Source organism: Centroberyx affinis, unplaced genomic scaffold, assembly GCF_046629955.1.
Source record: "Centroberyx affinis isolate AG114_WGS23_722 - 3 ecotype Tasmania unplaced genomic scaffold, CSIRO-AGI_Caff_v1 ptg001925l_1, whole genome shotgun sequence".
NCBI classification, from domain to species: Eukaryota; Metazoa; Chordata; class Actinopteri; order Beryciformes; family Berycidae; genus Centroberyx; species Centroberyx affinis.
In genome coordinates this window covers 149,189-175,361 of record NW_027280287.1, presented here as the reverse complement: position 1 = coordinate 175,361, position 26,173 = coordinate 149,189, and the positions used below count along the sequence as shown (strand labels likewise).

The following is a 26,173-nucleotide window of genomic DNA, read 5'->3' as shown; positions in this document are numbered from 1 at the left end:
TTTCTGAGCTAATCTCTACCAATCAGCATAATCCTAGATTTTAATTTAGCTCTTGACCGTCAACAGCTCTCTGTCCTTTGTGTTCCAGACTATTTTAAGACAACTAGTGTTCAAGCTTCTTGCAAAAAAAAAAAATCCTTCTGCTCTCAACAATTTAAGGCTAATTTGGAAATTATCCATCATCTCTGAAATCCTGGAGAAGGTTACATCCAGCAAGTTCTAGAAGTGTTGGACAATAAAACATATTGTCTCTTCCAATGTCAGGAACACTGCAAATACTAGATCTTCCTTAGGTTTCAAGACTAAAGGTGAGCGGGCTTTTGGATCTGAGGCTGCCAGAGTCAGTATCATCTTTGTAATCTCTTCTTAAAACAAACTTTTATCATAAAGCCTACTCTGTGGCTTTTATTCATTTTGCCCATGTTGCTTTGTTTGTTATTATTCCTGTGGATAACTGGCCAAACATGGAAATGGATATCAGAAAATGTTTCAGTAATCTAAAACACCAATGGTAAACATCAGGTTTTGGTGTCAGTCCCTCAGAATTAAAGAGCGAGGGCTTCTTTTTAGACTCATTTTGCACCAACGTTCAACAATCACACAGGGAGGAATCCATTGTAGAAGAGGAGAGAGACCAATTTCTCCACCAACAGCAGCCTCAATAGACCAGAATGCAATGCAGCCATAAGACATGTTGTGTTTTGAGGAAGGGACACAACACTCTTTTCTCGACTGGAAAAACTCTCGCTCCACCATCGCTACTGCTCTCTCCACCAAAACCATCATCTGAATCCAACAAGCTCATCCCCTCTCTGGTGGGTGTTGAAAGTCATTCTGGGAAATGTAGGAAATCACTGTTGCTAATCCAGACAACCCCATTTGAATCCTTGCATATGACTGCCATGTATGTGAATACACACACACACACACACACACACACACACACACACAGTAGTGACAGAGTCTTGTCTATACATTTATATATCACCAGTAGGTCACTTAGGTCCTCTGACCAGGGCTTACTGGCTGTCCCTCGTGCCCGACTGAAAACAAAAGGTGATCGTGCCTTTGAAGTGGCGGCTCCGACACTGTGGAACGCTCTTCCTATAGAAATACCATCTGAGGTCTCTGTTGATGCCTTTAAAAAGCAGCTGAAGACTAATTTATTCAAACTGGCCTTTGTCTCGCCTCGTGCTGTCTAGTGTTTGTATTTTGTGTGTTATGTTTTATTGTTTGTTTCTTTTTACTGTATTTATGGACTTATTTTTATTTTAACAATTTTACTCTTGTGAAGCATTTATGAACCTGTGAAAGGTGCTATACTAAATAAACTTTTACTTACATGATTACAACTGGAAGGGATAGGAGAGGGGGAAAAAATTCACTGATTGAATCTCCAAATATAATTTTCCATTAGAGCTCATCTCAACCAAGCCCAGAGGGAGGCTTCATTAAGGCAATTTAATGATGTTATTCATTAAGGTGGAAATTATTTTCCAATGCCTATGACTCTGTTTGGCCCACTGGCTGTGATGTTCACATGGGTTAGCACCTATGTTACCAGCCACATGCTCCAACTAGGTTTTGAGCCGGTATGGGTTTTAGAAGGCTGATACTGACTAAAAAATAGGAATGGATTCAGCGATTCTTACAGAATTTGATTTCGTTTCAGGGTGGAAAAGCCTCTGAATCAGCATTTAGACCATGGGACACTAAAACTCTACAATGACACCCAGGATGAAACCAATAAAACAGGTTAAGCTCTTCTCATAGTCAGCCAGTGTAGCGTTGATCAATTCTACAATAAATCAATCAAACTGCATCACATCAGAGCTGGATGACACTGACCGGACCAGATCAGATTTTTAATAAAAACCCAATATCGCCCCGACATATCAGACTAACTTTAGCCCCAACACACACACACACACACACTACATAAATAGGCTTGCATGATGAAGAGAGATTGACAGCTCTCCGCTCATACAAGACTCTATTTTAAGTGGTTGTCATGCCAGCTTCACAGCAGTCAGTGACTCCATGTTACACCACAAGCTCCGAGAGCAGCTCCATGAATAATTCAACACCTTTAAGAGGAAAGGAGAGTCCTTGCAGGCAGCATTTGGGGAAATTTAATCCAATCGTCCCGGCTGTCAGTTTCATAATGAGACCCAACAGCTGTAACTGAAACAGACTCTTGCGTTGAATTTGGAGATAATGATCATCCTTGATGAAGCGGTTTTAATGATCGAGAGGCAGAAAGCAGGTCAAACCTCCCACAATCCTCTCTGCCGTATCGCGGCCTCGTTTGCAATTCTAATGGAGTGCTGTTGATGATGATACCGCTAATCACGTTATGATTAGAAAATCGCTGCAGAGACAGAGAGAGCTGTCACTCTGGGATCTTTAACCAGATAAACACACACAGGAAGGAAGGGAAAGGCCCACACACACACAGGGTTCAGAATCCCTGCCAATACCCCACCGCAATTATTGCTGTCACTGCATTTGAATGGAGTGACACTGTTTAAATGAATGCTTAACTTGCTCTGTGCACTGCACTTCCATTTAGGTCCAAGTTGCAACTGGCTGATAACCTGTTGCACAAATGCAACACACCTGTGGCTCACTTTTTAACTGAAGAGCAGGCGGTCCACAAAGTCTCTTTCATTTATTTTGATCTTATTTATTCATTGACTGACGGACAGAGAGCAGGGAAGACTTGTCCTACATGCTGTAATCTTCCACATGCTGTCTTTTCTCATACTATATATAGTATATACAATATATTTGTCATTCTCCACCTTTTCATAATGATCCGATCTCCTCTACTTCACCATCCCAGGACACTGCTGCTCTTGCCTACTGTGTTCAGCACAGCCAAGTCATCCTGCGTCTGTCCTCCCACCATACTGAATGCAACGAAACACCTAACTTTAATAAGCAGTACTGTGTGAAGGGGCAGAGGGAGACACAAACACCACTGCAAAGCAAACACACCGCGTCTGCTGTCCAGCAATGACAAATGCTGCCAGCTTCCAGGTATTTTGTCAATGCCAGACTTCTGTACAGGCACTGTTAAATTATGCATATTGATTGGCTTTGCCTCCCCGTAGGCGTAAAAAAACCCCACATCTACAGTACACTACAAACCGTCTGGACTGGGATATTTCTGTAGCAGAAATGTGCTGGACAGAATCGAGTATAAACAGACAGTTGTGAGAGGACAGGGTTATCTTCCCAAGTGTTTGTGGATTTGTCTGTGTGTGTGTGTGTGTGTGTGTGTCTGTGTGTGTGACATCATTAGAGGTTAAAGCAATATTCCACTTCGTTTTAACACAGGGGTTATTTGGCATTAGACTGCAATAAAAGCCAGAATATAAACTACTCACCAAGATCAGATGCAGCTGGACGAGTTTGTAGCATTCTGATTTTTACTTCCCATTCATTTGAATGAGCCATGAAAATAAACTGAAAACTGACATTTAACACATTGGTGAACAGATTCAACAACAGATCCTGCTGCTGTGATTTTCAACTGACTGTTGGTCCAATGTTTTACAACATAATTTTGCCAAATAGCATTTTTATTGATAGAAGAGAACATAGCGAAGGGATACCATTTTGGAGAGATAGTTCCTGTTTGGGAGACCAGATCTACTTTCCTTTTTAAATACTAATTTTAGAGTAAACCAAGAATAGAAATGCAAAATGGTGACGGACCAATGACGGCTTTGTTGTCTTAAAAGCGGGATCTGTTGTTGAATCTGTTCACAAAAGTGTTAAATGAAGACAGAGACATTAAAAATGATAATGATGGCAAAATGATAGATAGTGGTGGTTACTTAGGACACTTGAAATAACCCCAACTAGTAGGTGATGAGCATTATCCAAAGCAAGAACACTGGAACTATTTCAGGTGAACAACCGCGTATTCATTCAGTGATTTAAAATCCAGGGTCCACTACCCTCACTTACTATTCCTTCCTCTCAAGCGGGACATCACTTTTTGTAAAATGTGGTGTAAATAAATGTGGAAAATGATGTTAATGCCTTTAACTATGTTGCACGCTAATATTGACTATTTTTGCTTTCAAGGGTTCCCCTATTTCTTTATTTGTTGAGGTGGATTCTGATGGGTTTTGCAGCTGCAATGAAAAATACTTTGCCATACTTAGCTTAGCATTCCAGCGTTTCATTTGTTTGTAGTTTGTGAAGCGAGGATAACACAACATCCGCACTGTGGTTGTTCGCAAAAAATCTTTTTTTAAATTCTGGAACGCTTTAAAAATATGTAATAACTTAATTATTTAACCTATTTTAAGAACAGAATGATTGGCAAACATGATCCAAATATCCCATTCATTTTCACTATAGGCAAAAAAAATTGGATCATGAAAGAATCTGAAAGGCCCGCAATGACAACAACACTTGAGAGGACAATAGAAACATGGAAAATAGTCCATCACTCAACATAGTGTTAGCATGGAGCACCGAGGCTAAAGACCTACCTTGAACACTTGGATCATTTTGGTGCCTTATCACTATCACTTTGGATTCTCATCACTTATGGGGCAAGTTGACCATTGGGACAATCTGCCAAAAACTCCTTTAAGCATCTTGCTCAAGGACACAGGTATGGCCACAGGGAATCGAACCCTCTTCGCCCTCTGGTTGCTCTTGTGCATTTTTACACAAGAGCAGTTGCACTAGGAGAGACACAATCATGCACACACACACACACATACACACACACACACCGACCCCAGGCTACAGCACAGCTAGTAGGCATCCAGACCCAATTACCAGCCTAGTGCAATCCCCCTGTGGGAAGACAGAGGGCGAAGCACTGGCCAATTCAAAAACCATTCCCTCACAACCAGCCAACCACTGACTATAATTGGTCCATTTCCTCGGCAAGAACCCGAAAACCTGCACAAAAGACTTGCAGACACACACACACACACACACACACAATCCATGCAACATGTGCACAGACAGACAGACAACTCGTTTTTGTGTTCAAATGACATGGAGGTCTTGGCCAACTGCTTGTTACCTCGGTAGAGAGGAAACAGGCTATTTACATAAACGCATTCCCTGTTGCTGCCATTTACATAAGTACAGGGTAATTGCCCGCGTCTCCCTGTCTCCCTGTCTCCCCTCCCTGTCATATCCAGAGATGAGATGCGGAAAAAAGAAAGAAAGAAAGAAAAAAAAAAAAAAAGCGTGACTGTAAGCCCCAGAATTAGCCTGGGTTAAACAGGCATTCCTATTCAAACTGAGACTCCAATTCACATCTAATTCTGTGCGGTAAACAGATGGGTTTGGCTGCAAAAGGAGTTTCACATTCAGACTCACACTAGCTGAGACACTTTCACACCACCAAGATTACAGAAGCAACCCCCCTCCATCTGGAGACTGGGGGGTGGTGTGTGTGCGTGCGTGTGTGTGCGTGTGCGCTGAAGCTCAACTCAATACCTTTTTCATCAAAGCTAATTAGGGAAAGAGAGCAAGAAAGAGAAAGAGAGAGAGAGAGAGAGAGAGAGAGAGCACCTGGAGTCCATGCTATTCTGGTGTTTGCTCTCTCATTCCCTCTCTCTCCTCCCTCCATGTGACGGCGTCCGCCCACCCCCTCCTGAGAGAAAGAGAGAGAGAGACAGAGAGCAAGAGAGAGAGAGAGAGAGAGAGAGAGAGAGGGGGGAGGGACAGACAGAGAGAAGCACAGAGAGACAGTTTGTTTTCAGCTCCCAGTGCTCTCTGTAGCTCGTCTGCTAGACAGCACTCACCCATCCACCACTATCACACACTCTCTCCAACACACTTGCTCTCACTGTGCGACAGCTGACAGCACCTTTTCATTTTCTGGACAGCACCAAAGGCTCTCACGCACCCGGCACCACATACACAAGTGAAAAGAAACAAAAAAGGTTTTCTTTGAGCTGCACACCCACAGAGACACACGCGCGAACACACACACACACTCCGGCTTGGAGGAGGCTGGGTTGTCGCAGGAGAGGGTGATCGGAGAATGGAATGGAACCTCAGAAGGATGGAAAGTGAACTGAGGCACATCAACCCGGACTTGCTGCAGCCCAGCAAGAGCTTCAAGAAGCCCTCGTCGGGCACCATTACCCTGAACGTGGGGGGCTTCCTGTACGCGGCGCACCGGACCACCCTCGTCAAGCACCAGGGCTCCTTCCTAGAAGAGCTGGCCAATGGCAAGAAGCCAGTGCAGCACACCGACTCCATGGGCAACCCCTTCATCGACAGAGACGGTCCGGTTTTCCGCCACGTGCTCAACTACCTCCGGACCGGAGACCTCCAGCTGCCCGACGACTTCCGGGAGGCGGGGCTCCTCAGGAGGGAGGCTGAGTTTTACCGCCTGAGCGAACTGGTGGAGGCCGTGCTGGAGTGGGAAGGCCAGAGGGCGGCCCAGCGGGAGCCCGCCTTCCTGGAGGTGACGGACAGCCACGAGAGGTCGCAGGGCCTCAAGGTGTACTGCAGCGACCCCGCCTTCATCGACAAGGTGAAGGGCCGGCTGGTGCAGATTTCCAAGAGCCGGCTGGACGGCTTCCCGGAGGAGTTCGAGGTGTCGTCCAACGTGATCCAGTTCCGGCACTTCATCAAGTCGGAGCCGGGCTCGCGGCTCGTCCTGAAGGAGGACAGCACCTTCCTGTGCACGCTTGACTGTCTGAAGCTGGAGACAGTGATGCTAGCGCTGCGGGGAGGCTTCAAGCTCATCACCAGCCTGGACAGCAGCAAGGGCTCTGTGGTGGCGGCCGAGGCCCTGCACTTCGTCAAGTAGGACGGAGGGGAAGAGGAGGGAGGAGAGAGGAGGAGAGGGGAGACAGGGAGGGGTGGGGGGAGGAGAGAGCAGTGCCTGATTCCAAATCCAACCCGACATCGCTAACCGTAAGGTACTGGCTTGAAGAGCTTGTAATGTGTGCCGAGCTGTAATGTATTATGGATAGGGAAAGGAGGACAGGTGGATTGGACACTATTCACGTCTTTACTGCACAATGTTGGCTTACAAACCCAGGATTTTGATAAGTTTGGGCTATTCTACAGCTATAATCAACAGACTGGTATTTTGGCATTAATCTTTTGCACCATTTTGTACACTAGTATCTATAGAACTCAGAATGATCCAGATCAACTTAGCATAGCAGTATCTAAATTGTATCTGAATAGGTATCAAACAGAAAGTACCACAAAAAGTACCATACTGTCAAATGGGAGACAAGCCAACAGCAGCTATAGGTAAAACCTAGGGATAAAATTAAGATTCTGACTGAACACACACCGCTTTACCAGTGGATGTGTCCCTGTACAAGAACTGCTTCTAATGCTTTGTCAATCCTGGCTGCAAAAGCCTCCACAACCAGCCGTGATGTGCACCATTGTGCCAGTGAGCTTTTACTACAGTGTGCGTGTGTGTGTGTGTGTGTGTGCGTGTGTGTGTGTGTCATGTTGCTGTACACGGTGTACATTGTGTTTAGTTGGTGTATTAGCTACTTGGATTTCCGTGACTAATGCCTCTCTCTGGAGCCTGAAGAGAAAGCCACAGTGTGTGTTACAGGCGTAGTGGACGGACTGATAAAGCGTCCACCAAATCAGACAGGAACAATACAAACTGCTTCTCGGATCACGCCCGATTGTCCCATAAGTTCAGTGTGAGTTTGAGGAACCATGATCAATGTAAGGGCTTTGAATCTAGCATGATGCATGTGCACTAAATGAACCACTGTGTGTTTGTTAGTGCTGTGAGCCTCTGTGAAGTAAGTGCCACAACAATGCCTATTACTTTTCAATGTGAATATTTTACAAATAAAAGTGAAAGTGGAACTCATGGCGGAGAATGTTTTGAAATTTATCTGCAAAAGTCTATGTGGGTGTTTCACATGTGAGTTAAAAAAAATGGGCTGAATGTCTTAATCAAGTCTATATGTTCTATATCTATCAAATATCATGTGAACACTAATGGTTTGTATGAACTCTTGAGAATCTACTTGGCATCAATGGCATAAAACATGAGAAAGCCTCAGTAAGCTCTGTTAAGTCTTGGTAATATACTGGAATCAAAGCTGGTTTGCTTGCCTCTAAAAGCTTAAGCCTCACTTCTTCATCACCCACTAATGTTTCTTAGATAAAAACCATTAAATCCCGACCCAGCTGCTAACTTCTGTATGAGATCGCTATCACTAAGCAGGCAGGGAGCCGCTATCTTTCCAGAATCTTCTGATAGAAACAGCTGGGAGAGACATGCTGGACTGGCTCACACTGTAATCACATTGGCTTTGGTCAGGAAACAGATGGTTTTATTTGCAATAAATGACTAAATTTACACTTCTCTATATGTGTTAAATACCATTCTTTATGAGCAGAACATTCTATAGGGTAAAAAGTCAGGAATCAGAGGGATAACAGTAACACCATATACTGTATATTTCTTTTTGTTACACACACTGGTTTAAGGCACTAGGGTTTTCTGAATGAAGCCCTGGGTTTGAATCCCACGTAAGACATGAGGGTTTGATTTTGGCTTAGCTGGTGGTTTCCATGTGATTCCAGTCTTTTCAGATACCCTGTAGTAACAAACAGCCCCCTGGATAGATAGACTCCAGCTTTCCCACCATCTGCTAAAAGAGAGTGATAAGTTGTACTGGCATGTTGCCTCCACACTGCAACAGTCCCGGCTCCAGAACCTCCTTAGGGAGCCCGCTCCTACCCGCCCAGTTCTAGTCGAGACTCTTGGTATTTTAAAAGTGGGCCAGTCAGTGAGACAAATCCTTCCCTCTTCCCTAAAGGAGGACCTCTTTTCATCTCTCTGCATTGCTCTCACATGTGTGTCATCAACACCACAATTAGGTAATGAGCAGTGTGATCAATTACTATTTTACTATATTTCAGTAATAATATTAGTTACAAATAAAAAAAGTTATTTTTGTTATCACCCTCTCCAAATATCAGACTTAAGTTGAATTATCCAAAAACTATTATTATTCCCCTCTCCTGATTTGTTTTCATCATAATTAGTTGATGCAAGAATGCCCTGAGCTACACCTCTATGAACTAGTTTAGATGAGAGGATGGCAGTGAAGTTGATTTTCTCTGGGTGGAAGTATTCCCACTAATTTGATTTCATCCAATAAAAGGAAACAGTCAGACATCAACAGTTCATTTGCTGATCGATCACAGTAGAGGAAACTGAGTTATCCCAATCTTTGACTGGAAAAAAGGAAGAGGAATCAAAAATAATATACTATAATATAATAAGTGATGTAATCAATAATGCTCCCAGGGAGTAATGAGTAAAATAATCATATTACTTTTGAAATGAGTAATGAGTAATACAATACTTTGAGTGCCGAGCCCAACACTGATCAATGTACACCACCACCGTTCACCATCAGCAAAGCCAACAATAGGTTGTTCTGTGTTTTCCTTCCAAAAGACTACTAATTAATTAATGCTCTCTTCATACGATAGGATGTCTGATTTCAGTATAAACTGCTATTCCCTCTTCCCATTTGAATTGCTTTGCCGCTCTCTGTCAAGTTTACTATTAACCATCAATGCCAAAATAGTTATTAGACAATGCAGCACAGTGGATTGCTTCAGAATAGAAACTTTATGTGGGGTTAGAAAGATGATATGGGGCCAATATTGGCCTTTAATTAAAAATCAGATCTGGTCCAGTCAGTGTCGTCCACCTCTGATATGATGCAGTTTGATTGATTACGTATTTATTGTAGAATTGCTCAGTACCACACTGGTTGTCTATAGGAAAGATCTCAACCTAAACAGATTCGAATGAGACGTTTTGATCAGACTCAACGCAAGTAAGCATGAATATGTTTTATCATTATAAATATTATTATCATCCTGGGTTTCAAAAGGAGAGTTTTAGTGTCACATGATCTAAATGCTGTTTCAGAGGCTTTTCCACTCTGCCAAGAATAAAATTCTGGGGAACCTGAATCCTTTTAAATGTTTGGAATGGCCAAATTTAATTATATTGCAAATTGGCAGCTTCACTCCAAAAACATTATCAGTATCAGGCTTCAAAAACCCATATCAGTGCAAGCTTATGTAACCTTACTTATAAAGCAGCACTAGGCAATATTTTCATGTAAAATTACACCTGCCTTATCAGTCTAAATCACAAAGTAGGGCTGCAACAGAGACAAATGTCCCATCCCCATATTCACCCTATTTGATGAAATGAAATTCTGGTGTTGGGTGTGCTCACATCTACAAACTGTATTTACTAAACAAACTAAACAGCAGTGAATGAGCGCTCCGTCCAGAGAAAGCTGGACTCTCCAACATTTCATGTTTTGCCTCTGGTTCCTTTGGTATAAGTTGGTGTAAAGTGATCATGGATGGGTAAAAGTGGGTAAACATGAGCGTGCTGTGTGCAGTTTACTGACAACACTTAATGATTTCAAGTCTTTCAAACAATTACCACTCGCTGCCATCTGGAAGCGTCAAGTCGACGGGGCAAAGTTGCCTAGTGCAGCTTTAAGTTGCCAGGCTTAACCACATGGAGAGCAACAATTGGCTAGCTCTGCACGTTCTGTATCTCTCGCTGTAGCTCTCTCTGTATTCCCCCTCCCTGCCGACTGAAACCATCTGCTATAGCAGGCACTGTCGTCGACCCGTTACCCTCACAACCACCACCACCGTCCCCGCCCCCATCATGATTCATACACCCACACGCACTCCTGACATCAGAAGGGCAAAGCTCATCTTCAGCCCACTTCTCACAAACAAAAAAACACAGACAACATACAACACACACACGCATGCACACCTTGTGCAATCAAAAAACGCACACACCTGAGGGGGTGGGGATAAACTCACTGAACCTGCTGCTGTTCAGAAAACACATGCACACACACACACACACACACACACAAAGGAGACGCCTTGCGCTGATAGTTTGCTGTCAGCGACATCAAACCTGAGGCCTTTTTAATTGCAGATCAGCTCCATGCATTTTTGATGATGAGGACTGCTTTACTTATTAGTTGTTTGCTCTGAGTGATGCAAGGGATAATGGGGGAGGGAGGGAGCAGGAGGTACAGGTAACATATGGTAACATATTTCATTTTGCAAAAAGCAGTCAGAAAAGCTCAGATTGGTCTTACTCTCTTCACCTGTTGCCAGGCAAATTCAACTCCTACATCGCACACTTGCAAGCTGCTCACTCTCTCTGTCTCTCGCACACCCCTCCTTGACATGTTGCCATGGCCGTGTACCGCTGCCGCTCGCCCAGCGGATGACTAATATACCTCAGATTTCTCCCGTCAAACTCCAGAATGAGAAGACGTGGCAGAGGGGGAGGAGGGAGAAGATGATGAAGAGGAGAGGGAGGAGGAGGAGGAGAGCCGGAGAGGTTGGGGCCCTTCCACTCTCGGCTCAGACAAAAGAGCCAGGAGCAATAATTATACAGCCACAGAGCGAGAGGGACGCGACGCATAGATACAGACAGAGAGAGACACAGGGGGCACAGTGAAACAGTGAGTGTAGAAACTTGTTTTTGACATTTAGATAAGTTTTTTAAAAGTCAATGCCAGTATTTTTGGATTCAAGCTGCTAATAACAGATATTTTGTGCCAGTATCTTTGAATTTGACCATTTCCATACCAAAACAATCCGAAAAGGATTCAGTGTTTCCTCCAGAATTTTGCTCTTGTCAGGGTGGAAACGCCTCTGAAACGTCCAAAATCAGCCTGATTTATCGGCATAATGATGTACTGGTCTAACTCTGGTGTGTACCCAAGTGAGTGTTGGCGTGCAAGAGTCTCTACACATGCACAAGCCCATTTAAATCTATATCTAGAGACAAACTGTGCTGGCCTGCTGAGCTTCTGGATGTCAAACTCAGAAATGGGCTGTTAAGAGTAAATTGGATTCCTCCTCATTTGAAACACAATGGTGAAGGGAGAAAAAAAAGAGCGCAAGCTGCCCTGTAGGCCTTCAAATCCCATCTCTGACTTTAATGCAAAAATGATTAAATATTAGCCAGTAACACTATGCTATGAAAGCTATTAGAGGCTTGGTCACGAGTAGAAGAGATATGCAAGAAAATATAAGAGAAATGGCAAATGTCCACAGCTTTTCATCACTCTCTATAGCAGTCTTTGTCTAGTTGACAGTGCTTGGTGTCGACTGTATTCATCTCCCCATGGTACAGATATGAACGAGAAAAACATTCTCTCATTTGGACATTTCCGCAGATCGTTTGCTTATTATTTCAGGAATCTCTGTGCCTCTATTATAAGCATTAAGGACCCATAGGAATTGATACACAATCAAACAAGAAGCCAAAAACAAAAGCACTGCCTGTAAAGTAAACTGGTCTCTATTTATAGAATAGAATGCAATGGAAATTTGTGACATGTGACATGTCTCATAGCTGAAAGAGAGAATATGATTTACTAGAGCTTATTGCCATCACAGTTTCGCTTCATACAATAATCTAGAAAATATTCTCCATTGTGCTTCACTAGAACCTCTCCAGTCTCTGATGAAGGCTGATGGTACAGTCTCCAGTAAGAATGTATTGGAGACAGAGCACAATGTCTCAGCCCTCTATCATTATTCTGGATGTCACGTGTCTCTTTTGTGGGAGCACAGCAGGGCTTGGACAAACCTCTGTTTCAAGGAGCAAAACAGAAATGAGAGCGCGGCTGAAAAATAGCTGGCTCTCTCTCCGTTTTCACCTTGGTCCAGGACGACCAAGCATCTCCGAGAAGATACAGACAATTCATCCCCTTTAACATCACAATCAAAATGACTGAAAGGCAAAAACCGATTCTCGAAACCTGATGCAGAGCAGTCCTGGGCTGTCTGCCCACACACACCAGTCTTCCATCGATAAATTCAGGCTCGTGTGATCTGGTAAAGCACAGCAGGTTTTTTCCTTTAATGATGGGAAGGGTGTAAAGCCAGAGTGTGTTGCTGCCGAGAGAGGAGGTGGAGAATGGCAACAAACCAGCCGTCTGGCCTTTCTGAATAGACAATCAGGCTCTCTGGGTGCTGGAAAAACCTCCAGACATCTCCAGTGTTTCAGTGATGCTAAGTGACAGGTGCTGCTGGTCTCCGGGTGTAGAAACTGTGAGTAACACTCTATCCTCAACAGCTATCATCAAGGAGCTCTTGAGCAAGGCACTTTGAGATTTTTCCATGCCATTTCTGACAGTGCTGTGAGAGCAGAGAGCGCTGCAACATGACAGAGCTGACAGCTCCAACCAGCTCTGACGGTAAATATGCCTAAGAGGCCGGCTCTCTCCGACAGCAGGAACTCTGAAGCCTGCCCCTGGGTAAATGTAGCAGAACAACGTCTCTGCCTTCACTCTCTGAGCACAATACCGAGACGGCTCCTTGACGTCAGCCGTGAAAATAGCCCGAGCTCAAGCTCATCAGTGAACAGCAGTGTGGCGAGAGGAACTGCTGAATGCCGGAGATGAATGCCAACGACTCCCTTTCACAGCGTGGGACTGAATCCTACTGAATCCTTGTGAATGAAGTTTGATAGTCCTGGAAACATGTGTTAGCGTCCTCTGACTACAAAGTCTGGTTTTACTGTGAAAGTCATGCTTTTCAAGAGGCATCCAGTCAAGAGATATTCCTCTTTAAACTCTCAGCGATTCATGAGCCACGGTTTTGGAATGAGCCCACAAAGCTGAGCCAGCCACACTCCTTCAATAAAACACCTACGACAGTCTGCCCAGGATCCATCACACAGCCTGCACAGTTCTAAAGGTTTTGTGCATGATGCTACTACCCACTGGGGATTTAAAACAATAACACTATTGTGAGGACGACACAAGTTTAAATACAATCTCATGCTGTCAAATCAGCCCCTGACACCCGTGAACAGCACGTCTGGCCTTTATGAAATCAACAGCGTAGTTACGACTAGGGTTAGAACAATATATCGGTTTGGTGGATCCTTTATTAAGAACAGGATCTAGTCCAGTCAGTGTCGTCCACCTCTGATATGATGGATATGATGCAGCAATATGTATTGTAGAATCAATACTACACTGGTTGTCTATGGGAAGCCCTTAAGCTGAACAGATTGTAATGTGACATGAATATGTTGTTGTTACTATCATTATTATCCTGAGTTTCAATGGAGAGTTTTAGTGTCCCTTAGTCTAAAAGGTGTTTCAGAGGCTTTTCCACCCTGGCAAGAATAAAATGCTGGAGGAAACACTGAATCATTTTTTGTAATTTTCTGGGCATGAAAATTGTCAAATGTAAAAATACTGAATATCGCCACAAAACATCAGCTTTGATCCAAAAACTATCAATATCAGCCAAAAACCAATATGGGTCAAACCCTGGTTCTGACAGTTGGGCTGACTAGGCTTTGCTTCATCTCTATGCCTCATCTCTATTCACACATGAGAAAACCAATGTGACACCTTACTGCATGTTAATGCCCACAATAATTCATCTGCTGGAGCATGGTGTGATATTAACATCACGATATGGACCAAACGTAGTCCTCGTTAGCCATACTGTGCATAGCTGATTTCTACCCAGGCTGACACACACACACACACACACACACACACACACACACACACACACACACACACACACACACACACACACACACACACACACACACACACACACACACACACACACACACACACACACACACACACACCTAATCTCACCTCAGATGGATCGTTTCCATCATCACCACCACTCAAAAATATCACTTTTCAGGTGTTTAACGCTTTTCTACCTGAATTAAATACAATTTCCCTCTGTGAGAAAAAGAACCGTCCTCTCACAGTTTGTCTCCAGTAACATCACAGTTCAGGTGATATCTAACTCAATTTTCTATTTCTATTTAAAAGGTGCTTTATTGGCAGAAATATTAAAAGTACTTATTGCCAAAGCAAAACCAACCAATATAACCAGATTCAGTTAGCAGCCATGACAATGAGACATTAACAACAAATGGTTATCAAATCATTCAATCAATAGACAAATTTATCAAAGGACATGATGATCTGCTACATCCCCCCCCCCCCCCCCCATTGTCAACATCCCTACTGTATGAAATTGTGACAGCTTAATACATATTTTGCTGCAAGTGTTGCACACTATTTGTTTTCCTCCTAGGATATGTTGTATTTTTTCATTCAGAGGGAGGTTTTCAAACAACACGATACTGAATTCAGGAAGACTAGGTTAAATTTAGGAGGTTTCTTTTCAATATTTTCCTCTTTCTGTGACTCACCTCAAGGGTTTTTGCCTTCAAAAAAACCCGGAACGAGAGCAGAGAGCTATAAGCTTTGACCCTGAGCAATTTCACCTAATGATTTGGTGTGAAAAGCTCTCGGCATTCAGAGAGAAAAATCGAGAGAAGAGCACTGTGCTCTATTAGTACAGTACATTACATCTGGGTGTCTGAACAGGACCACACATGGCATAGCAATATGGTTCAGGTTGCTGGAGGGTATCTGCAAGCCCTTAAAAAGTCTGAAAACACCTTCAATTATATAATTCTAAGGGCTTAAAAACATCAAAATGTCTTAAATACATACCATCACCATTTTTTAAGTTTCATTTTGATACAAAGATGAAATTCAATAGTTGTACTGACAGATTTTTTAATATTCAATAATATCTAGTCAAAGCAGAGATGCAAATTAAATAAGGCAATTGCCATGAAGATGGTTTCACCAGAAGATATGACCGGCAGTAGTGTCAGTTTTATTTTCTCAAGTTGTATTACATTACTTGCACTTAACAGTAAGTTTGACCCACATGTATGTTGACCCTTATAGAACAGGGTTAAAACATGCAAAACATAAACAAGTTTTCATCATTCATCCAGAATTTTCAAAGGCTATGTTCGATTAGAAACATCCTGTTTTTTCCAGCCTTCTTTTCTTTATTGGTTGTTAAATTGGTCTTAAAGCTGAAATCTGGGATTTCCCTGATCTCCCCGCTTTGTCTCTCCCTCTGGCAGCGAAAAGTATTTGAAACACTGGGCCTCATGCAGGAAGCGATATACGAACAAATTTTCTCTTATTTTTGTTCGTATCCACGATTTGTTCTTATTTTGTTAGTACCCATTGATTTCTGGGATTCACCAATGTTTTCTTATTTTTGCTCTTCTCTTAGGTAAGAGAAAATTTTACGAGTGGTCGAGAGCACTCTTACCAAGATAAGAAAAAAAACATCTCGTTTCACAGTCCACAAATTGTTTGTCCAATGCAAGGAAACATAAGTTTTAAATTTGAGGAACATAAAAAAATGATCAAATTTAGATTATTTTATGTTTTAGAGTAATTATAATGATTGGATTATTAAATTTGTGGGCTAAAGAAATACTATTGGTCCATTGATCCCAATTAAGACTATAAAAACCCTTGGATGATATTGCATGTGTTCAGCCTCTGAATGGCTTACATACTGCTCTTAGATGCTTTGGCCATCCAGGCCTTAAGCAGAGAACGTGTTTTTAGAGATCGCACAGATCTATTTGATGAGACGGATGAATGGCTGCTGAGCCGTTTCAGATTGCCAAGAGCGCCTCTCCAATTCTTGTCCATGTGCCAGAGTATTTGCACACGGCACAACACCTGCCCTTATATGGTGTTTGGGGGGGCGTTACCTATGCTAATAACAAACAACTGTCCTCGTGCCTCCAATTTATAATCAAGTGGGATTCATCATTAAGCACACCTGGGTAAGAGCAGATTTGGATGGTTAAGAACGTTTGGTGCATCTGGAGTTGACTTCTCTTATTTTTTCTCTTAACAGAAAATTAAGAGAAAATATAAGATAAATTTAAGAGAATGTTGCTGCATGAGGCCCAATGTTTGGACTACAACCAAACAACCATGTAAGCATTATATTATCAAAGAAGGTGTAGCAAGCAGTGTCGTTTGGCAATAACATTGCTTTATTATGGTGTAAATATTGTAGCCGCTAACATATCAGTTAGTTTGGCCAAAAATGATTTTCAGTGTAAGCTCTTTGGGTCGACTAGTATGCTAACTAGCTAGCGGCATTCAGATACCCTGAAGTAGAAGTGGATGAGGCAGGTTGAGGGAAAAGTGGGTACAACAAAAAGTACATTACAGCACTCCATCACAAAATAGCTCCTGGAATGCACTGACCATCACAAAATGATGATATCTACCAGTGTAAGAATATCCACAGGTGGGTTTTTCCTTTAAAAAGTCTTAAATTTGGCTTTCTGAAACCTCCAAACATTTTGCTCTGTGACTCACCTTTAGTGTTTTTACCTGCAGGAAATCCAGGAACACAGGCAGGGATGAGAGCTTTGAGTAATTTCAATGGATAAGTTGTTGTGAAAAGCTCCCATAGAGGTAGCTAGAGGAAGGATGGGCTGCAACAGAACAGTACATTACATCTGGCTTTCTGTTCTCCTCTGCCAGCTTCTGTGGCAACTATGCCTGTTGCTTAGCAACCTCTTAATCAATACCTGGTCCTCGCTGGGACAAAGCAGAACAAAGAGAGGAAAAATAATGGAGGAAGACTTAGCTAGCAGCGTTACATTACAAAAGCCGTGTCAACGCACCATTCATGTGTGCGTCAAATCACTGGCGGTCACCATTAGCAGCACATAGCACTTGTTAGCTCATTGAATACATGTATAAGAGCGTTAGAGAAAAGCATTATACAGGCTGTCAGAACTGTCTGGATCACAAGGATGAGCCAGTGTGTGGCTGGCTGGATTACACATTTCCTAACACATATGGAGGAGGGTTTTCTGATTTGAATCAGCTCCATTTTGCTTTCTGGGGCTCCCTGAAGGAAAAAGTTTATTCTGTGAAAATCCAAAACCAGCAGAGAATTACCGACCCCTGCAATCTAATGTTGATCTGGATATTTGGTTAGATATCAAGAAACACGGGACTAGTAGTAGTAGTGTAGTAGTAGTAGTAGTAGTAGCGAAGTATTACTGTAATAGACCCATAGTAGTAGCAGTAGTACTAGTAGTGTAGAAGAATGGAATATTACTAGCTATGGGATGCGGCCCAGTAGCAGAGTTTGTCCTTGAGACAATCAGTAGTCTTTAACTGCAGCTGTGCTGTTTCCACAGTTATCAGAACAAGACAATGAGTTTTAGAAGATATTGTATGTAACTTGTCTCCTTAGAATGAAGTAATAACCTTGAAGCAGAGTACTAACCAACGAGATGTGCTGCTAAGGCTTGACTAATTACCTATGCATAGAAAGAGTATATAAGCTGCACTATTTTGTTTCCTCTTCTGTGACTTACTGACTGCTACCTGCTGTTTATGTAAGCTCACTATCTCGCAAGAATAAAGATACATAGCAAAGCCAAACAAACAGGGTGAAGACAAAGTTTTCTTCCACAGTAGCAGTAGCAGCAGTATTAACAGTAGTAGTAGTAGTAGTAGTAGCAGCAGTAGTAGTAGCAGTATAAACAGTAGTAGTAGCAGCAGTAGTAATGTAGCAATATTGTACTGTATGCCATCATGTTGAGTTCATTGTGTGAAGGACAGTGATTTCTCTGTGACTCAGATGGTTCAGAAAATCTGTCTGAGCAGCAGCAGAAATGACTGAAGAACTACAGTATGTCTACAGGAGACAGACCATCCTGCTGTAGATGCTGTTAACTCCTAAACCACCATGTAGGCACATGTATTTTTCATGCAAGTTTCAGTTTTTTCTCTTCACTTCATTTTTATATAAATTGTTATTTTCTTGATATTAAAGATTATCACTGCTGTTATGTCAACTCCTCACCTACTCTAGGTGATTTTCAAGTGGTTTATTTCATTTGAAGGTATTTGCAGTCCTTCGGATTGAACAAGAATCAACTGAGTGGTTAAAATAATGCGACAGCCCACTGCCACGTCCGTCAGATGTGCAGATGGACCTTGATTTTAAATAAATGTGCTCTATTAAAGCATTAATTTCTCTAAACTTGATTGTTGATGTCCAAAATGATCTTCTTATACCTTTAATACTAGAGATAAATTAAGGGGAAGATTAAGGGGAGATTTTTTAAAAGGAATTTAGGGTAATATGATAAATGAACAAAAGTCGATGTGGAAAGAAGATGTTGAGGCTCTAAAGCTGTGTTAAACACAATAAATAAAAGTACAGTGTTTTTTATTCTGTCTGATGATGTAGACACAAACCAAGTAGTGACATGAAGAAGATGTATTTTGTGGAAAAGAAAAAAGGTAAAATCGGGAGATTGACAGTTGAGAACTCGTCCTATAAAACACATCTGATTAAATTCCCTCATATGGTAAATCTCATTTTTTTCAAACGTCACACCTGCTTCATCCCGGTTCTCAAGAATCAGTGAAATGTGAGTGGGTGTGAGGAGGTAGGTGTGTGTGTGTGTGTGTGTGTGTGTGTTTGACAGGGAAAAAAAAAAAGTGTGTGAGGATGAGAGTGCAAGTGCAGATCAAGCGAGTTCAGGTATGCGAGTGCAGGTAAGTGAGCCAGAGCCTGCGTGTGTGTGTGTGTGTATGGGAGTGTGTGGGCAAACGGTGTCATACAGTACATCTTCCTGTGGGCGAGTGTGGGAGGAGCTGAACGACTGTCAGGTAAATGGTAACTAAGTACCCACTACACCTCCGAGGACATTATCTGACTTTTTATTTCAGCATATTTATCCGGCGCACTTTCACAGTTGAGCCAACCGACTGGACCGCTGACACCTTTAAGATAGGAGAGGTTTGATGCTGCGTAAATGCCACGCTTCCACACACACAAACACAAAGACGTTATACCAATCATCTACTCTGACATTTGATATTCAAGTGCATTAACAGCCAATACTTAAAAATACTAGTATTTTCAGTAAGTAAGTAATTTGTTTATTCCTAACATGTGAGCTGGGAACAATGTTTTGTAAGGTTTAACTGGTTTTGGGTGGTGAGAGAACACTAACATGATAGAAAAAAAAACGCTTACGAAAGAGACACAGACAGAAAGAAATCCATTATCGCATGTAGGAGGTATTAATGCACATGTAAGAGTGGGTGCAGCGAAAGTACATGAGGGTGGTAAGAGAATAAGCCTTGTGGCCGCAGAGTGCGCCCTGATCAACAGAAAGCTTCGATTTGAAATTTCTCTTCATGTTATTTGGCACAGTTTGGTGGAGGGAGGCTACAAACGACAGAGGGGATGTAGTTGATGTGCAACAGTTGCTGGGAAAACGTCAATGTTGCCATGACAGTAGCCTGCAGAGAATCAAATCACCATTTGAGCATTCCTGATTAAATGGTGCGTGGTGAGACATTAGCATAGTGATATGGACTAAATATAGCTTTGGGCATACTGTAGTTGATTTCTACCCCTGTGGTGGAAACCAAGCTGACACATAAAACAGATGTTAAAGGTCCCATATTCTACACTTTCCAGTGTTTTATTTTCTGTCTTGAGGTCCATTCAAAGCCGTTTGTGTGGCGTCATGTACCAAAAACACTCTCAATCCATTTTTACACGTTCATTTCCCAGCATCTCTCTGAGCCTTACCAAGAACAGGCTGTTTCTGTTGCTGTGCTTTTAAGGCTCATTAATATTAATGACCCCTCTGTTCTCCTTGGCTAACCGTTTCAAAAGTGAAATGTGAGACACTGCAGCCCAGCGCGACAGGTAGGGAAAACTCTCCGGTAATAAACAATGACAACCGCTCAACTGCTTTGAAAATCTATTATTTCTATTATATCTATCATCTATTATTTCTTACAAAAATGATAATGAGCGAACCTTTGTGACGCCACAAAGTTACGGAAGTCCAAGCTGCTCGTTTAGAGGCTCGCTTTTCTAATATGGATTGTGTGGATTTAGATGGCGACCGTGCGTTTTGATACTTTCACCATATTTAGACAGCACATCCAACTCCTTTATAACCAAAGAGGCAATGGGAATCCTGTTTTACACGATATGGGACCTTGAAACTGTTTCTGGGAAATCTTACATGTTTATTATGTTGCAGAAGTCCAACTCACCATTCAACGTATCCTAATTAAATTTCTGGATATACAGTGGCTACCGACCGACCGACGATGCCATCCATAGAGCCCCTGCTGTCGTGGGGCTAAAAATAAACTAGCATCCTTCCATCACTACATATAAAGGACATAAGGAGCACTTTTCAGTTTTCATTTTTTTCCGTCCATTGAATTCCATAGTAAAATTAGAGAAGAAAAAACACACTGATCATGCACCATTTGTACTTTGGTGTATAGTGATGGAGGGATTTTAGACCAATAATCCCAAAGCAACGTATTTTGAACTAATTTTGCAGCACAAGAATATTACAACCAAAAAGTCAAGGGGGTGAATACATTTTATAGTGACTGTACTCAACTCCAATGAATCCAGTAACAGAAATAATCTAATTCATATATTCCTGTTTGCTTGCACCTTGTTCCGCGTTCTTGACAAAAACTGTTAACTTTGACCTCTGTGAGAGTATTATTTGCTGAAGAAGAAATTGATTTTTCCATGAATACAGACATATAGCTGTCCCTTTTACTGAAGCTACCTCTTGAATTTCTATCCCTTCCACCTGTGCAGCTCATCCCAGTTGTGGTGCTCGAGTAACTGTTTAATAAGAAATTATTCCTGTTTCTTTTAGCTGCTTCTCACCACTTAAATCAATGTACTTTTTCATTGTATTCAGACAGAGAAAAAAACAAACCAACTCCAGGTGTAAATGAACTCAAGATGCACTGAAGATCTAATCATCCAAACCAGGTCAAAGAAGCATTTGGCCATTTTAACAACAAAGCGTAATTGCAAAACATCTACAATGCACATTAACAACTATAGAAATTAACAAATAGATCCAATCAGGAATGGCATGCAAATCACTTTAACATGTGGCTCCAAATCTGATGTATTTTTCATTCACCAAACGCAGACTGTGATAACTCTGGATAACCCAGTTCACGTTTTCAACGTGCAGTGTGGTGCACATAGCAAGGTTTCCATGAATGAAATGAATGTAAAAAATATCAAAGTATTGGCTTTTAATGCACTTGAATATCAAATGTCAGCTTGGCTAGTCTGCTGAGACTGGTCAAGCAACTACAAATAATGGAACAACTGAATTTTGTCAAAGACAGTAATATCTACACTACATAAGTATCACAAACACATATAAGATGATGTTATAACTATTTAGTTATATTATTATTGCATATACATTAATAGGCGCTAGCAAATCCTCATCTGATAATGTTATATCGACAAAAGACAGTGAAAGATCACAGTAATGTTAGCAACAGACCTATATTAGTACTTTTAACCTGGTAACTGAGCTACCATAAAACTTACGAAACCAAGATAAACAGACAAATTTGCCGTTATTCCAATTAGCTGTGAAACGTTTCACAGATGTTTGACTACCAACAAATTCCCTTTTGACTTTCAAAAGTTGGCTAACTTGCAACTCAATTTAGGCACTGGCCAAACATGATAATAAAGTTAATCAATGTAGACTATGGCCAATAAACAATAGGGAGACCTAGCGGCCAATAAGGAAAAGAGCCACATCTGCGTCGCTCAGTCCGTTCTCATCTTGGAGAGTCATATTCCAGTTTAGCACGCTTGCCTTCCTGAGTTTGTTTTTCCTTGGATTTTCGGTTGATGATGTGACTTTCTGTAGGTGGCGTTCTTTTCTTTCTCTGTTCAATCATGCTTGGTGAGAACCCTTAAGACTACCTCCAAACTGGTTTTACAGAAAGCAGCCTTGAATCCACTCATCCTTAATAGTCCAAACTAAATTCTAAGCAGACTTCACAGCACGGCACGTTGCACTTGACCTTTTCAGCAGGAGACACTGACAAATGTTCGGTTTTAATCCTTTTTGCTTGACATTTGTCATTATCATCATTACAAATTATTTGCAGTATCCCCCGAGGCATCAATTTTGAACCTCGTCCTTTTCTTTCTAAACATGTTCCCGCATCATTCAAACACACAACATCCACTTTCATTTTTATGCCAGCAGCTCAGCTATTTGCATCCTGCCGAGCCTTTAACCAGCACGATGAGAAGCAGTCATTTCACCCTTACTTGAGCACCGGCTCCCTGGGATCCTCACAAGTGATTCTGAGGTTTTACTGACTCATACGGCCCCTGACTATATCACATACCTTTTCATCAAATTAAAGTTTAGACTGAATCCTAACAGTGATTCTGCATTTTCCATTTCCCCCCCTGGGCTTTGGATAAGGCTATAAATCAGTGTTGTCTTTTAAGGCCATTTGAAAAACTCTCCTGCTTCTCTTATTGACTTTATGGGGGCAGTTTTACCTTATATAACTTTAGCATATTTATCATGTTTTTGTTTTTTCATCATTTCTTAATCTATTGTATTTTATTCCATTCTACTGATCTTTTCCATTCTACTTTGTTTAATTTAATCTTACTTGCTGATATATTTTTTTTCTACAAATCCCCTCCTCTTATGTTTTTGAAGAGCTAATTAAATAAAACTTGTTATTATTTACTTTTATCGGTCTGGTACATGCATGCCATCAAACAGAATCATCACAAAAGAAAGCAATCGCCTAATTCCCCTGGCAAGCTCATGTAGACACCCACCATACGGTTACAGTTATTTTTATGCTCAGGGTCTGATGCAAATCCCTGCAAATCCCTCTGGCTCAGAAAGCGGCATGACACACCATGCCTTGAGGCAAAATTCCACCGCAAAACAGAAGTCAGTCAAGTTATTCCCGTGAAGTTTACAGTACAATCAATGGGTGAATGTTAACTTTCTTCCGAAGCTAGAAAAGCAGGGAGGTTAGAAGAACTAAGACTTTAATCTGTGATGCCAAGTCATCTGGGGATGGAGTTCCTCCACTGACAATAAATGGAGACGGGCTCTGGGGGCCCCATGTCTGTTTGAGCTTTTACATTCAAACTGGAGAAAATACAGAGAAGACGGCTGGAGTGGCTAGTTTGGAGACTGACCTGTGTTGCTCTGGGTGAAGACGGCCAGGGTCTGCCCACCCACTGTGTGCATGGTGAAGGGGTGATCCTTAGGGACCTTCAGCAATGCAGCCTTCTCTCCCAGAGAGCTCAGGCTGGTCAGCTCCTCCTTCAGGGTGAAACACACCTGAGGAATACAGCAGTCCTTTAGACAACCTGCGCTTTACTTCATTTGTCAAGATAAGGTGAAATGAAATTAGATAAGATGAAACGTTATTGATCCCTGTGAGGAAATTGGGTCGTTGCAGCAGCCAAACAGTGATAAGATACATAAGAATAAAAATAGAATATAACATAACAAATGGGGTGGAATTTAACATAAAAGCTACATTTTTTCAACACTAGAATGTGTTAGGTAGAAATGTATGAATAATAAGTATGAAAAAATATGAATTACAGCATTAGGAGGATGTGCAAAATAAGAGCAGAAGAACATACTGACAGGAAAAAAATGTGAAAATATATAAAAAAATATGGAATGTATGCAGTATGAAATGAGTGAAAATTTCTTAAATTCTTATGCTGAATCAAATGTAAAAGGGCTTGAAAGATCTTAACCACCATTAGAAGTGTGCAAGGAGAATGTCACTCCCACTAACCCACAGACTTTAACTTGTAGCCTACTACAAAGTATTATGTGCAGTAGGTGAAGCAGGCTCACCTCTGCTTTGCCTTGTTTCCTGTCAAGCCAGACAGGATAGAAAATATTTATAATTTTCATGATAATCAGATGGATGTTTCAAGCATGTTCCCACAATGCTACAGTGTCATGTCTTAAAACTGCAGGCTGTTCAATTTAACACTTCAATAAGAAGATTGAATAAGGTATATGCATACTTTACAATTGTAAGCTTCCCAACTTCTCCCTTTTCTGTGGCTTTTTCCCATTGCTGAGATAAATACTTGGGAACCTGATGGAGATAAAACCACAAAAGTGGTTAGGTAAAGTTGTGGGATATTATCATAGAACAGGTAGTTTACACACACACCCACACACACCTTAGCCCCTACATGTTCCGTTCTCATATGAAGAGCGCGTCAAGCCAATCTCTATTAAAAAATCTGACAGTTTAATTGAAATAAGCTCCTGAGCTTTATTGTGTTATACTTGATGATTTTTTTCTTAACTGTACGTGAATTTATTTTCTGGCTGAATCATTTTCATGTAGCCTAGTTGTTTTTAAGATACAGCGAATAAATTAAATCAACCAATCCAATCAATGCTGCCTTGTTTATCGCAAAAGCACACACAACACACCTGGTAGAGCTTTTACGAATCATTTGGGGCAAATCTTCAATTCGGCACGTAACAGCTATATCTAATACACCAAGTAGCACTTATTTCAATAAAATGTCAACTTTTAGAGTTCGTTCGGCTGTTAGCCTATTCACTCCATCTTCTTCTACCAAAACACACCGTGGAGAGTGGAGGCGAACAGGCTGAACCGTTTCTAAAAGTAGATTTTACTGTACTGAAGGGTTGCTTGATGGATTATATGTATGCCGAATTTACCAGACGACTGTGAAGATTTATAAACTCTGAAGTCATATTCTACCAGGTGTGTGCGTTTGCCGATAAGCAACATTACCATCAAACTGCCAGATTCTTGAATGGCTTGACGTTACCAACCGGGATAGAAGGTTAATTTTGGGCGAACCTTTACAAGCCATACACCTTGACTTTGTTTGATTCCAGTTAGATTAATCTCCCCTTTGTCGGACATATTTGTGAATGTTGTCAGAGCTGTGAAACTCCGCAAGCTTCCCTTTCCACCTGTAAAGTAGACCGAGACTGACTTTTTCCCCGTTTTACGTCTCCAGTTACCAGCATCAAGCTAGACTGAATACAAATCTGTACTTCCTGTGTTAACTTTCAAAATAAAAACCCTTAAGAACGTGCATGTGCTGCAACGTTTTCGTGTATTACATAAACACCACAGTGAAAATGAAGAATATGTTTAAGGAGAAATTTGAAATATTGTCAAATACAATTGATTTTATCTCTTCAAAAAGTTGTTTTCTAGACCTCAATATTCATTATTCTTTTTTTAAAATTACAACTGTTGCGGCTTTATTTTGAAGACCAAACCGCCAGGCAATCTCTGGAAGTTTGACGAAGATATTTTTTTTCTTTAATTTTCAGATTTTTATGAAAGATAATGCG

General features: G+C 41.5%; 2 protein-coding genes across 2 annotated transcripts in view; one reads left to right on the top strand and one right to left on the bottom strand.

Annotated features, from left to right (window-relative positions):
- LOC139653533 (general transcription factor IIF subunit 2-like) overlaps positions 1-25,733 on the bottom strand; it is a 35,700-nt gene extending 9,967 nt beyond the window's left edge. The window contains exons 1-4 of the mRNA XM_071530395.1: positions 25,668-25,733; positions 24,847-24,920; positions 24,671-24,689; positions 23,992-24,136 (exon numbers count right to left, since the gene is read on the bottom strand). Of these exons, the coding sequence (XP_071386496.1) occupies positions 23,992-24,136; positions 24,671-24,689; positions 24,847-24,920; positions 25,668-25,733 (304 nt within the window). The remainder of the gene's footprint in view (positions 1-23,991; positions 24,137-24,670; positions 24,690-24,846; positions 24,921-25,667) is intronic.
- On the top strand, positions 6,032-6,808 carry kctd4 (potassium channel tetramerization domain containing 4). The gene has a single exon (XM_071530394.1). The coding sequence runs from the start codon at positions 6,032-6,034 to the stop codon at positions 6,806-6,808; it is 777 nt and encodes a 258-aa protein (XP_071386495.1).
- Positions 25,734-26,173: the final 440 nt, after the last annotated feature.